This window comes from Python bivittatus, unplaced genomic scaffold, assembly GCF_059951505.1.
Source record: "Python bivittatus isolate LINGU-HERP-01145 unplaced genomic scaffold, Pbiv_v1 ctg000850_np1212, whole genome shotgun sequence".
Lineage (NCBI taxonomy): Eukaryota > Metazoa > Chordata > Lepidosauria > Squamata > Pythonidae > Python > Python bivittatus.
In genome coordinates, this window is record NW_028277112.1 from 57,275,626 (window position 1) to 57,290,271 (window position 14,646).

General features: G+C 37.3%; 1 protein-coding gene across 4 annotated transcripts in view; it reads right to left on the reverse strand.

The window, feature by feature from the left end:
* Window positions 1-3,196: 3,196 nt before the first annotated feature.
* PTBP3 (polypyrimidine tract binding protein 3) overlaps window positions 3,197-14,646 on the reverse strand; it is a 56,051-nt gene continuing 44,601 nt past the window's right edge. For all 4 annotated transcript variants that reach the window (XM_088130269.1, XM_088130268.1, XM_088130270.1 and 1 more), the window contains 5 exons: window positions 13,789-13,822; window positions 13,333-13,425; window positions 12,595-12,811; window positions 9,479-9,556; window positions 3,197-7,478 (listed from right to left, as the gene is read on the reverse strand). In XM_088130269.1, coding sequence (XP_087986395.1) covers window positions 7,346-7,478; window positions 9,479-9,556; window positions 12,595-12,811; window positions 13,333-13,425; window positions 13,789-13,822 — 555 coding nt within the window. In that variant the 3' untranslated portion in view covers window positions 3,197-7,345. The remainder of the gene's footprint in view (window positions 7,479-9,478; window positions 9,557-12,594; window positions 12,812-13,332; window positions 13,426-13,788; window positions 13,823-14,646) is intronic.

Genomic DNA, 14,646 nt, shown 5'->3' on the forward strand with positions numbered 1-14,646 from the left:
AACTGACTATAGCCCAGGCTAAGTGCCTCTTTCCCAGCTGTCCCTGCAAGTAAGTGGGGGACCAACATTAAAGGGAACATTACTATGCCAGAATAGTGGATGCATCCAATTTGGATGACCCAACGCTGCCATTTCATCCCCACGCCCGTTTTTAATATAACATCCTAGTACACCATTGGAAGTTAGAGAACGTTGACAAAAGGGAAATAGAAGTCCCTTCCCATTTCCTCTTTTACACTTAGCATATCTTCCACAGCTTTCCCACATGTTCAAGGAGCTGGAACATACTGAAAGTGGGAAGGTTACAAAAGCAGGATGTGGTTGCTACATCACTGCAGCTCTAATTGGGAACCACCTGGGTGCAGTTATTATTGCCCCATCATACTTCAACTTACTTTTTCCTCCATAATTAATATTCAGAGTGCAAGAGCTGGAAATGAACACGGCCCAGCACAACCCCAAATTTCCCATTATTAATATTTGTATCACACCTTTCCTCCTCCTCCTCCTCCAAAGAGTTCAGGATGCTGTAAAAAGTCCTTTCTGATTTCATCCTCACAGTCAGCCTCTGAAGTAGAATGAGCAAGGACTCTGGTCTGAGTGACCTAGTAATTTCAGGAGAGGATGGGATTTCAAGGCAGGAGCCATATTAGTGAATTGGGAAAGAGGTGAGCATCGATGCATCTGCAGCAACAGCTTTTAGATGGTGATCAGGGTATACAGTGTGTGCAAGAGCTTGGAGGTAAGTGAAAATGTTGAGAGTAGAGGTAATGGCATCTGCTGGGGGACAAAGGGGAAATGGGACAGATGTATGTAATTGCTGCATTTGCATGATGTCACCACGCATATGCCATCATTGCACTTTCTTGCAGCCACTGTTGAATAATGTAACGGCATTTGATACATTCCTAGCTTGCTCATCACCACTGCCTGTTAAGAGTTTTTACAAATGCTTTCATGACCTTTGGAATATTGACATCATGATAAATGAATCAGCCAATCATGTGTGCTTTGACTACATAGCCTTGGCCTAGGAGTAAATACAATCGCATGACATCAGTCTAGTGGAACGGCAGCCAACCAGGTGCCCAAAGAGAGAGGGGCACGTTTATGGGATCACCTCTGCTGAGAGATTTAGCTAAATATCAGTGCAAAGAAAAGATCTGCCCTATTTTCCTGCAGTCACTCCCCCAAATGAAGCAGATTAGAGTAAGACATCGGAGACAGTATTCTGAATTGATGAAATGAACAAGGACAAAACAATTCAGAATGTTTTACTCATGGCAAAAAGCTTTTCACTTTTGCGGGTTGGTGTGGTGAGTGATAACTTGTAATTAATCGACTATGTGCTGTTACACTTTCTTCACTAAGTTTATTAAGCAGGCTCAGATGGCCGGGCATGTATGAACTAAACAGGGTAAATATTATTTCTAAGAGAATTTGTCCAAGAACAAACTAAAACAAAACAGTAAATTATTTGTCTAACTTTATGTATTACTTTTATAAGGCAGTTTTGTGAAAACATGATTATCAAAGACTTGAGACAAAATCCAAAGAGAGCAAGTATAGATGGCCAATAGAAGAAAGAAACACAAATAAAGAGACAGACATTAGCTTAACAATTAAAAAGGGAAACCTAAAGTAATAGACAAGAACGCAGAAAAATTTGAGAGTACAGATGTCATGACATTTATTAAGAGGCATGCTACAACTAGAGTTTTAGAAAAAGAGTTAGGTAGATACTCAAGTAATAATCAGCAAGTACACAAAACTTAAAAGAAATGGAATAAACGGCAGTGTACAGAAATTCAAATTAACCATGCACTACGCAGTTAGAAAATAGGTTTCTTTAATATTTCAACTTCTTTGCATTTATAACATCAAGTCATCTCAACAACACAGAATTCTTTCTCCCCTCCAATGCCACAAGCTGCTTAACAAACAAAAGCTGGTACTGTTGCTTATCAAAATATACAAGACAATTGATGTTCTTTTTTTTTTTAATAATATAAAAACCATTTTATACTTGTTCCCAAAAACCTTTTTTTTTGCCAGGTAAAAAAATGTTGTTACAAATATTTACAGCATTTTCTTGTGTCAGATGAATATTTGTACAAACTTAAAACGGGATTCGTGAACACATGAAAAATTAGGGAATGTCTGGCTCCTGTAATTGTGTGCCTTTATTTCTCTGAATACAGTATTAAATATCCATTCGCCCCTTCCCTTAGGCCATTTCATTTGGTTCACATTTTTAAAAAATCTTCTCTCTCGTCTCATTAATTAGTCCGTTCACCAACAGCAATCACATAAAAGGCCACTTTACATGGAGTCTTTCAAGAAAAATACCTCAAGAGGGAACTGGCAAGATGTCTCAGTAAAACCAGAGCAAGCAATCTTTGGTCATTGCAAATGAGGTGACAATCTGATGCAACGTTTTGTTTGGTCGGCAACCATATTTTGAGAAGGTGGGATGACCCCCCCCAGAAACTGGAGAATGAATTGGGGGAAAAATGAAAACACAGTTACAGAGATGAGTCAAAGTATAACTGGTTAGGGGTTTTTTTTTTCACTATCATCACTAATAATGCACATTAATCCAAAACTGGGAATTTCTGCAAGAGATTATTTATAATAGAGGATTTTTGGATATAAGGATCCTCCTCACTCATTTACTATTTTTCAGGTTAAAATCTGTGAGAACCGTTAAGCCAGATGTCTTGAATTCCTGGATGGCGCAGCATGATTCATGTTACAATGGTAGAAAGCAAAAGGGTTATAAACTGATTGAAACAGTAAGCAACTAACTGCACATAAGGACATTATGTGTTCATGGGTCATTTGGTATTTTACTCTATATAAATACACATTTCCTTGAACGTAAGCATACTGACTTTAAAGACTGAAACAGATAGCAAAAAAAAAAAAAAAAGTTACAGAAATCTACTGAAGGCACATAAACTTTGGTCCCATTTTGTTTTCTTCTTTGTAAAAACCCTGAAATTAAGATTTCTGAAGCTTTCAATTTTTAAAAAATAATTCCTAATTGTTAAGATTTGCTTTAAAAATGAAGAACAGTCTTATATACTACACAAAGATTTTTGCAGACAATTAGGAGTTTGTTTGCTTCAAGAACATATTTGTGCAAACTTCAACAGTTTTCAGCACAATTCAAATCTGACAGTTGTAATTAAAATTACCAGTCCACAAGAGTGTCAAGGCAAACAAAATGGCTTTAATACAGTTATCTACTCAGCTCTGCTCCTTTGAACAGAGCAATATATACTATGTATGACAGGATGAAGACTGGAAGGGCACAGCTCAGATTTGCTATTCCCAGAAGCACCACCATGGTCTTACTCAGATTTAAATAGGCAGCAATGGAGTTGCTTCACAAAACGCACCCTATGTGCTAAACTTTAGAGTAAGTTTCCACTGCACATCGAGCCTTTCAGTCTGGGAAGAGGTGCTGTACAGACAACTCAAGGCTACTATTGAAAATATAGGCACAAAGAGCCTACAGAGTATCCTTCAAGCACAGTAAGAGTACAAAAGGTAAGAAACAGGAAAGGCAACAAGTTAGGGCAAGGCTTCAAATGAATGTTGCTTTGATATTCAGAAACTTGTAAATATGTTGGGTAGAAAAAAATCTGTGGACTAATGCTGAAATTAAACCACTGACTACATATTAAAATTTGGGCACACATATACCAATTATTACTAAAGATAGAATGCATGGTATGAAGAGACTAAGAGGTTGCAGCTCTGCTAGCATAATGCAATCATTCTTCCTGAGCCAGTTTTGAAAGAGTTTATATTCAAAGGTAGCCACAGTCTTTGTTTCATTGTTAAGCTATTATGGCTTTACCTCTAGGAGTAAGTATCCTAAGGATTGTGGGTGATTACTTGGTTGAAAACTTGAGCCAATACTGTTTTAAACTTAGGCCCTCCACAACCCTGAGGAGGTTTGAACTTGGTTGTTTCTGAAGGCATTTTAGCTCTGATGTATTGCTGTCAGATCAGGAATATGCCACATTCCCTAATTTAGAAGGCATTTCCATCACAAATGATGTTGATCTATGAAACTGCAAATCCCCATTCACAGAAGTGCTATTTAATATATTAAAAGGGCACCTTTGCTGCTGCCTTTTATGAATGAATATGCACTATATGTTGATTAAAAATCAATTATCTTCAATGCTTCAACCTGAATACTAGAGGTAACAGAAATGCCTGACAAGATTGTTACTTCAACTGCACTTCCAAAAGAATTGCAAGGGCCACAGAGCTTTACAGCTTAACTATGGAAAATAAAGGGTAAGAGAACAAAAACTGATAATGTAAATGATCAAATAATTTGGAAAATTAATTTCCTATACTAGGGTGCTTAACAAGGCAATTTCTGCAGAAAATTATGCTACCCAATAATCATATCCTTAATTAAGCCCCTTAATATTCTATGTTAACATTAATTATCTGCTGCTAATATTCCACAGCAAAGGAATAAAAGGACAAGAAAGTGGTAATGTCTGTTTTTATCTTAATCCAAATTCAAGAGGTTGCCTTCTAAAACATTTGACCGAAAGGAGAAAATCAAGCTAACTATTGCTGTAAATGGAATTCCTGTTTTAAACGCAAAGTTTGTACTGCCATTTCTTATATTTGCAACTCATGGAAAAACAAGTTTGCCAAATAAAATCAAACTCAAAATGTTAAACACACATATACTACAACCATGATTTATACAGAATATAATATAATTATGATGAGACCTCACAAAATGAATATATCCAAAATAAAATCCAAAACATTTGCCAGCATGTAACTATAAGTGTACGTTCAAAAACTCAAGAGTGGAAGTAGGAAGTCTTATAGAACTAAGGTATTTTTTATGTTAAATTGACCATTTATTTCTCTTAACGCTACAAAATTGTTTTGTTTTTTAAGATTAGTAAAATCAATAAATTAAATGCTTGCAATGTTTATCAGCATAAAACAAGGTATTTCACATAATACACATGCGCACGCGCACACACACAACACTCTTGATATTATACATGTTAATGCTCACTCTCATTTTCTTCCTGCTTCAATTACATTCATCAACTCCAATTACATCCCCCTCTGTAGCAGCATTAAACACATGGTGACCAAGCTTAAAAGTAATTTAGCAAGTTACAATATGAGGCAAATTTATTGGTTCTCTAATCCAAGAAGCTATTTAATGGCTTATGGGGCTGTCATCCTGAATATACTTGCTCTGAGCCATGGTCCACTAAAACTGATAGAATGAAGGGGACATACTAAGGCTCATGTGCCATGCCAGAATCAGGCACTCATTTTAATCACTTTGCTAAACTAAGAAAAGACATTGCTACTCTAGGGTTGGTCTGTTTTAATAGACTGTTATTTTCAAACAGCTGCAAGTCATAGTTAGAATGGGATCAGATCTTACTGGACACTAGTGTAGCTTTACACAAAGAAACATACATGTTGACAAAACAAAACACACATATGCTAATTGTCCAAATTGTGATTATCAGCGAACTACCTTCCACACACAACTATATAAATTTAAGGCAGCCAGTGTCTCACTGCGTATCCTTTCATGCTACAGCAATGTTAGTAAGAAACTTGCATCTCAAAGGTAACTTATGGTTTTATCTTTTTAAAGGAGTTTAGAGATTGATCTAAAGCTGTGAAGTACTTTTTGCCAAGCAAAAGCTGGTATTCACAGAACAACCTGACCTACTGAACATTCCAAAGACAATGAGCACACTACATATTGTCACATTCCATTTCTTTTTCTAAACCTTTGTCTCCATTTTCAAATCAATGGAAAGGATTAACCATCCTTATTTACGAGAGGAATATTTTATAAAACAATGACATTTTTCAGTAGACATAACATCTCGAGACACCTCTAAAAACATTGTATTACAATCATAGAAATAACTTGAGTATACCTATATTTCACAAAAAAATAGTAAGATTGCATCTTCCTCTCCAAAAAGGAGTGAACATTCAGTCCTGAAGTTTTGACATTTATGAATGTAAGCCCATCTGCACTGAGCACAAGCCCATCACTGTTGGGTGAAAAGAATCCTGAGGCAAAATATTCTCAGAGTCAATAACTCAACTGTTAGACATTAGCCAGAAACTGAGAACATTCTCTAAAGCCCAACAAGGGCCTCACTCAACTGCAACCCCTAAAATATTGTGAAGAGGTCTAGAAGAATGTGCACTGAGTTATCTTCAGTCCCAACCTACCCATCCCTATACCAAAGCACCAAAATCTGATTTGACTATTACTTATTAAAAACATCTTTAAAATCACCAAATGTTTAAAAACTAAGACAAGGGGAAAAAAAAATCACAAAGCCACAATACAGTTAAAGATACTTCAGATAAAACTCTAAACTATTATATCATTATAAGCACATAATAAGGCACATAAGAAATTAAGTAAATACACAGTAATTCTGATTTAAGTATTAAGAGATTATAGTGGTACAAAAAACCCTTGAGGTTTAACTTTATATTTTTAAACAAGACCTTACCAAAAATAACCTTTCTAAAAATTTGTCAAACCATATGACAGACCTGATTTTTTTTTCCTTAGGAGTGTAAACAATTTTTTCTGAAAGAAATGTACAAAACTTGAAATCAGGACATATTTCTTCTTTCATTTTCTCCAATATCTTATTACACTTCATCTCATAGTTAAAACAGCTAAGTTATCTCTCACACCATGACTTAATGCCTAGTTAGAATTGTCAGCATGGTCACCTTAGGACAATTTACCTGTGTTGGTTACAGAATTTATTGAATTTCGTTAGTTTACTCCATGGAGAAATAAGGCACTGCCCTTTCTCCAATATTTTCAGTAGAGAATGATTAAAAAGTTAGCTAATTGGTAAAAAAAAATATTCCCACCAAAAATATTTTGAATGTAATTACTATATAAAGTAAATTGCTAAAATTATTTTTGGAACATTCCGTTGATCACATTGTTTGACAGGGAACAGAAGTGTTGTGTAACATTGTTTGGGAATTAAAACTAAAACTATGTTCCTGAAATCACCAAAAAAAAAAAAAGATGGGTTCTATTAAAGATGGTAGATTATTAACAGAAATTTTTGTGGAGGATTATTTGCCATTATAGCAAGAGATATGGAAAGGTAACCCCATGATTTGTTACAAAGTATAGAACTACACATGAACCACACAAGTTTCATTGTTCAAGGATGCAGCGTTGGTTTTGCCTACTACAGTCTCTGCCTGAAGTTTTTACTGGGATTATGGGCAAAGCGTTGAACTTCAAAAGGTCCTCAATGCATCAGATTCAGATTGTAGATTTAGAAAAGGAAACTCTGAGGTGATGATTTTCTCCAAGGTCATGATTATGAAGCTCAGTAAGGGCCTGGATTGCTTCTTCCACAGTGCCCAATTGGATAAGAGCCATTTTGCGGTCTTTTCTAGAAGAGAAAAAGGTAACAATTAAGTTCACATATTTACAGTGCATTCAAAAAGTATTCAGACCCCCTTCATTTTTTCAGTGTTATGTTGCAGCCTGATACCTCAATCATTCAAATTCATTTTTGTTCTCATTAACCTACACTCAGTACCCTATAATGACAAAGTGAAAAGAGAATTTTAGAAATGTCTGTAAATTTATTAAAAAGGAAAAATTGAAATAATACATTGGCATAAGTATTCAGACCCGTTAGTCAGTACTTTGGCAGCAATTACAGCCTCGAGTCTTTTTCGGTATGACGCAACAAGCTTTGCACACCTGGATTGGGGGATTGTCGGCCATTCTTCTTTGCAAATCCTCTCAAGCTCAGTCAGGTTGGATAGGGACCGTCGGTGGACAGCCATTTTCAGGTCTCTCCAGAGATGTTCAATAGGGTTCAAGTCAGGGCTCTGGCTGGGCCACTCTAGGACATTCACAGAGTTGTCCCTAAGCCACTCCTGTGTGGTATTGGCTGTGTGCTTAGGATTGTCATGTTGGAAGGTGAACCTTCGGCCCAGTCTGAGGTCCTGAGCACTGTGGAACAGGTTTTCATTGAGGATGTCTCTGTACTTTCCTCCATTCAGCTTTCCCTCAAGCTTGACCAGTCTCCCAGTCCCTGCTGCTGAAAAACACCCCCACAGCATGATGCTGCCGCCACCACCACACTTCACTGTTGAGATGGTATTAGGCAGGTGATGAGTGGTGCCTGGTTTCTTCCAGACATAACATTTAGAACTGAGGCCAAACAGTTCAATCTTGGTTTCATCAGACCAGAGAATCTTGTTCCTCACAGTCTGAGAGACCTTCAGGTGCTTTTTTACAAACTCCAAGCAGGCTTTCACGTGTTTTGCACTGAGGAGAGGCACTCTGCCGTAAAGCCCAGATCAGTGGAGGGCTGCAGTGATGGTTGTCCTTCTGGAACTTTGTCCCATCTCCACACAGGATCTCTGGAGCTCAGTCAGAGTGACCATCGGATTCTTGGTCACCTCTCTTACTATGGCTGTTCTCCCCCAACTGCTCAGTTTGGCCGGGCAACCAGCTCTTGGAAGAGTCCTGGTTGTGCCAAACTTCTTCCATTTGAGAATGATGGAGGCCACTGTGCTCTTGGGAACCTTCAGTGCAGCAGAAATTTTTGTAGCCTTCTCCAGATCTGTTCCTTGCAATAATCCTGTCTCTGAGGTCTGCAGGCAGTTCCTTTGACCTCATGGCTTTTGCTCTGATTCAGTATGCATTGTCAGCTGAGGCCTTCTAAAGAAAGGTGTGTGCCTTTCCAAATCATGTCCAATCAATTTAATTTACCACAGGTGGACTCCAGTCAAGGTGTAGAAGCAGCTCAGCAACAATCAAGAGAAATGGGAGGCACCTGAGCTAAATTTCAAGTGTTCCTTTTCCATACATTTGCAAACATTTCTAAAATTCTGTTTTCACTTTGTCATTATGGGGTACTGAGTGTAGATTAAGGAGAAAAAAAAATGAATTTGAACAATTGTAGTATCAGGCTGCAACGTAACAAAACTGAAAAAAGTGAAGGGAGTCTGAATACTTTCCGAATGCACTGTATAATGCATCGTCCTCATTACCACCACCCTTATGTTCTGCCTGCATGGTATTTATTTCTCAAAATCTTCACATCGGCCCTTCATTCTGCTTACATTGCAAGAGAAAAACAATGCTGGACTACTTAGTTGGACTACTTCTGAATAATTTTTTTCTTCTACGTCAGTGTGCTAAAGTCTTGCTACCATTAACTCTGTTAAAGCAAACACTTTTCAGCTACAGCTTCCCAGTTCTATGCTTTTAATTTTAGAAAAGGAAATACAAAAAGGCAGCCAAGCTGTTCAGATTTATGTAACTATGTTTTTTTCCTCCCAATGGAGTTCAATCAATATTAATTCAGTATCATCTTTTCCTATTCCTACGGATGAAACTGATGCATTCTGTATACAAAGCATGGAAACTTACGGAAAAAATTTGAAGGCTTTCACAGTACACCCAGTACCAGCAAAAAGATTCTTCAGGTCATCAACTGTGATAGAAGGCCTGTAACATGGAATTAAGTACCCAATGTTAGTGAATATTCATGGATTTTTAAAAAATTCTTGTGACATCCCTTTGGTCCTGTTCCCATTTGCACTTAACTATAGCATAATCCTGTGCTGACAACAGCAATTTCCCCCCTTTTCCTCAGGATATTCTTATCTCATTCCCAGCCCCTGAGTAAGATAGCAGAACCAGCATAAAAGTTCTATTTTCACCCCCCTTTGGCATTATCTAAATATACACTCAAGGTACGTACAATCTGCAAAGTTTCACTACCAATTATTGTGAGTCAACACCCCCTAACAGATGCAGGGGAGTCTTGGGAGGGGCTGGCGTGGCCCATCTGCTCAGTTCACTAGCCAGTCTGCAGCTATTTCTGTCCCAGCTCTTGCCCCTGCCACGGTGCTTTTGTTTCCCAAGTACCTTTCATACCTTTCACTCCCCTCCATTTTTGAAAACTCCTCTCCAGGCTTTCCATAAGTAAAGGACAGGGACAACTCCACTATTTGATCTGGGGAAGCAGAGGGGATGTTTCGCACTATTTCACTTTAGCATTTTTACTTCTAAATGCAACAGCTCCACTTTTTCTCACTGCAGTATCCAGAATACAAGTAAGAATGTTGACCTGAGTTTTTGTTGTTTATTTTGTTGTTCCCTCTATTTGTCAGTTTCACTCACTCACTCACTCACATGCACACCCAGGCAGGGACATCTTTACACAGCTAGTTTGTTTTCTGGTTTCACAGAACTTAGCTAGTTGCACAACCAAGGCAGAATCTGACTCTTTCCTCCCTGAGGCTACCCTGGAGGGCAGAGAAATGAATCTAGTGAAACCCAGGAAGACCCTTGCCAATCTTGCTGCAGATTGGTGGGAGTTTTTTCTCTACTGGCTTGTGAGGTATTGAAAGGAGAACCACCTTGCCTATAAGAAGTGGCCCACTCATAGTTCAAGACACTCCACCAATAGTAACTCAGAAAAGTTCAGTATAGTGTTAGGACTGTCTAGGGCAGTGTTTGCCAACCTTGGCAACTTCCAGATGTGTAGACTTCAACTCCTAGAATTCTCACCAATGGCCATTCTGACTGGAATTCTGGGAATTGAAGTCCACACATCAGGAAATTGCCACAGTTGGGAAATGCTGGTCTGGGGGACAGCAAATATTATGTCAGCATTGTTTTGTGACAACTCAAGGACGAGTTTAATTCAGAGGTCCGCTGTCTACAGTATCAGATGTACCAAGTGATGCTAATTCATGACTGTTTGACGACATAATAAAGGGTTAGTTTTAAAGTTGCCAAGAGGTTGTTTGTTGCTGCATCACATGAATACAGCTTTTCCTCTGAAAACAAAACAAGAGTCTTTAGATTATGAAGGCCAAGAATGGAAAAAACTTTATTCCTGCAGTAGTCAAATTATCTTGAGCTAAGGCACTGCGTCTTTCACTGAATGGGAACAACTTTACACCTACAAAGATATAATGCTTAGAAACAACTCAGTTAAAATGCATTAGAACTACGCTTAATGTTCCTCAATCCATGTCAAAGGCACTTCTTTGGCTGGAACTGGGCTGTGTCTCTCTGTAGACCAGCATGAAAATGAAATATTGGCTACATTTAATTTTCTGCTGTAGGTCCTTGATCCAGTTAATCCTTGCAGGTACGTTTACCTCCTCCTGGTAAAAAGTATAGCCTCAGATTTGCCTCACTGTGGCCTTTCAACTCAATCCCTGCTAACGTTTGGACCAGAGAAACACATGACAGAGGTCAAACAGTGTCTCTGATTTGGATCTGCAAAATGATAAAATCTCAACCCATTACAAATGGGGCCTCTATAAGTAGACTTTTTGCTATACTTAACTTATTCTCCACCAGTCTCTCCATCTAATATTTATATTAACGAGGCTTAACCATTTGCCCTTGCACGTATCGGGGAAGAGAGTGGAAAACATCACACACTCAGAGTACATCTGTCCATATTTGAATGAGGCCATTTAGACAATTCTAAATGTCTCATTGTGCTGCCCCTTGTACCATAGTTGACACTCCAAGTTAATATTACTAAATGCACAGGTTAGCCTGATATTGAAGTTGCACATATTTTCCCCACAGATCAACCTATTGAGATTTCTATGAAACTTGCCAAATTTTGTTCAAATGCAATTGCTGTTAGAAGATGCTGCATATGAACTATGCTCAGGCTTGGATGTTCTGGCTAAATATGTCTTGCCCAGAAGATTGTCAGCATTTATGTTTGTCACTAACTTCTGCCCTAATATGTTAATTTCTCATCTTGTTTTATTAGCTAATACTGTTTTACTGCTTTCCTTTTGGTCTTTGACTGTAAATTAAACTCATTTGAAGTTTTATTTATTGTCCCACAGATAATTAAGGCTTTTTATAGTCTAGTGGCATTATAAATACATTTCATAATACAAAACTGCAGTGAGACAGCAGAGTTCATTTTTGGGGCAAAAATAAAAGACTGTTCTCTGGATTAATGATTTTGCCACTCTGATATTTCTGATAACTATAATCTACCCTTCATATTATTTAATGTATGTACATGAAACTCTACAGCTTATAAACAGGCATAACAATTCTGAGGTTCAGATTCCTACAATTTCTGAAAACAGCTTATATATCTTATAATGCAAACTGCTGCTAGCAAAAAGAAAGTTCATTTCTACCCCATATGCAAATTTATAAATTCAGTTTTTTGTATTTTTGTTGCACTCTACCAATCAATTTCATATCCTGGTAATAAATATTGGCAGGAGAATAATACAGTGGTCTCTGGATACTCCATATAAAACAAGAAACACCCTTCTTGAAATGCTCTCTTAAACTCAGAAGTGCTGTGCCATTACCAATCTCTCAAATCAGCTACGCATATCCAGAACTGGCCTTATGATACAGCAGTTTCCCTCAAGTAGCCGATGAAGAGGGCAACAAATGGTTAACTTTGTTAGGCTGAATGCAAAGGAGGGAGACGTGCCAGCCGTCAGCAAGCCCTCTTTATAGCAGTCGGATGTACTTACGGAATGTTGGAGAGGTGAAGAGTGGCAGATGGAGGGAAGATGTTTTGGAAGTTCTTGGAGCCAGGCTTCTTAAAGCGATGCAAAGGGCTACTGCTATAGTCCTTGGTTAGACCCTGGTCCTCTTGACCCTCACGAGGGAGTTGTACTGTCTGATGCTTTGAGAGCGTAACACGGAGCGCTTTCCCATATAGTCTTTGCCCATTTAAATGATTCATGGCTAAAGTGTTTAAGACAATGAAGATTGGGGGAAATTAGATAAAAAAAAATACTGTACCAAGGGGTACTTTTAAAATACCTGTTCCAATAATCAGCCAGTAAATTAGATTCACCTTTTGCTAATTCTCAACTTCATTTTGTATGCTGCTTTCCAATATGCTATTTACAGCAAAAATGCTTCATTTTATAATTTTTCTGTGTTAAGATCAGGTGTACTCTAATTATTATTTATAAGAGAATCAGATCCCTATACATAACAAATGAAGTGTAGGAAATGAATCACACTTTAACTTCACATTGAAGAACCTTCAGTTGAAAAAATAAAGTTCCATTTTTAATCAAATGGAATTCAATATCCTGTTACAGGGGTAAAAGCAGCAGTAATGTTTAGTTTCAATTTTTAAATAGTTTTGCTGGATTTCTTAAAAAAAAGAAAATGATCATAGATGCCTACTATAAAGGAAAAAAAATTAGCAGTTTATATAATGCAATTACACTATATTTTATTAGCATTGTTAATACCTAGTTGGGCTTGAGTTGCATCTGCCATCTGAACTAAGGCATTTTCCTTCTTATTAAACATGATTTTTACACGGTGGACATCACCATAAACACCTGCAACAGTAAAACACATTTTGAGTTCACTTTGTGCAACAAGATCATTCTAGTTATTATAATGTTCATAGAATATAATGCCTGTGTTATGCTAAGAATAGCTTCAAAAAGAACATACATTAATCATATCAGAGAATTGTGCAAGCACCAGCCGGGCATCATCACAAAACAGATATAAAAATCTACAAGTCAGATATACTCTTATTATTATTTACAAGAGAATCAAGTTCCTATACATAAACCAACAAATATACAGATGTCACCCAGTATTTTTAAGAACACAAACCAACACAATTTGCATTCCATTATGAAGCATAAGCTTTTTAGACAATGTTAATTTATGTATTTATTGTATAAACTTACCAAACAAGATAAAAAGCCCATCTGGTGTGATTGCCTGCACAGAATAACAAGACAATAATTTTGCAAGGAATAATTTGAAAAATCCTGAATTATCATATAGTTATCTAGGAACTAGGCTCCAGGCTAGAAAGCAGGAGACCGCACGTTCTAGTCCCACCTTAGGCATGAAAGCTGGCTGGGTGACTTTGGGCCAGTCCTTCTCTTTCAGCCCCACTCACCTCACAGGGTTGTTGTTGTGGGGAAAATAGGAGGAAGGAGTATTACGTATGTTCGCCACCTTGATTTATTTATAAAAAATAACGAAGGTGGAATTAAAAAATCTAAAAAAACAAACCCTATGATAGGAATTTAGTACATTAGTAAATATATTGGAATACTTTTCGGCTGTGTATGTTTGCTTTAATATATCCTATACTGTAGTACTGTATATATCTCACATCGTTTTAGCCACATTTTTCATTGATAATATTGATCACAGGCCAAATGATTATTTAGAACTTAACAAGCAACACAGATCAAATTAAAATAGTCAGCAGTTCAGTCTAAGTCTGAACTGTGATGTTGGGGGCTGCAATGTTGTTAAAATCATCTCTGTTATATATCTATGGCTGAATTTAAGTGCATTGTTACTGGAAAAAGTAAAAGAATTGCTCTAGCACTAGAAAATTTAACGTGTTCTTTTTATATAACTTGTCATAACTATATTAGATACTCAAAAGCATAAGGAGGCATGGAATAAAAAACTGGAATGTCTGGCACACAAATATAATAAAGACCATTCTGGCTATATGTCATATTTGTACAGATTTATAAATAACTTAAAAATACCACTGCTATCAGTTAGGCATGCATGTTTTT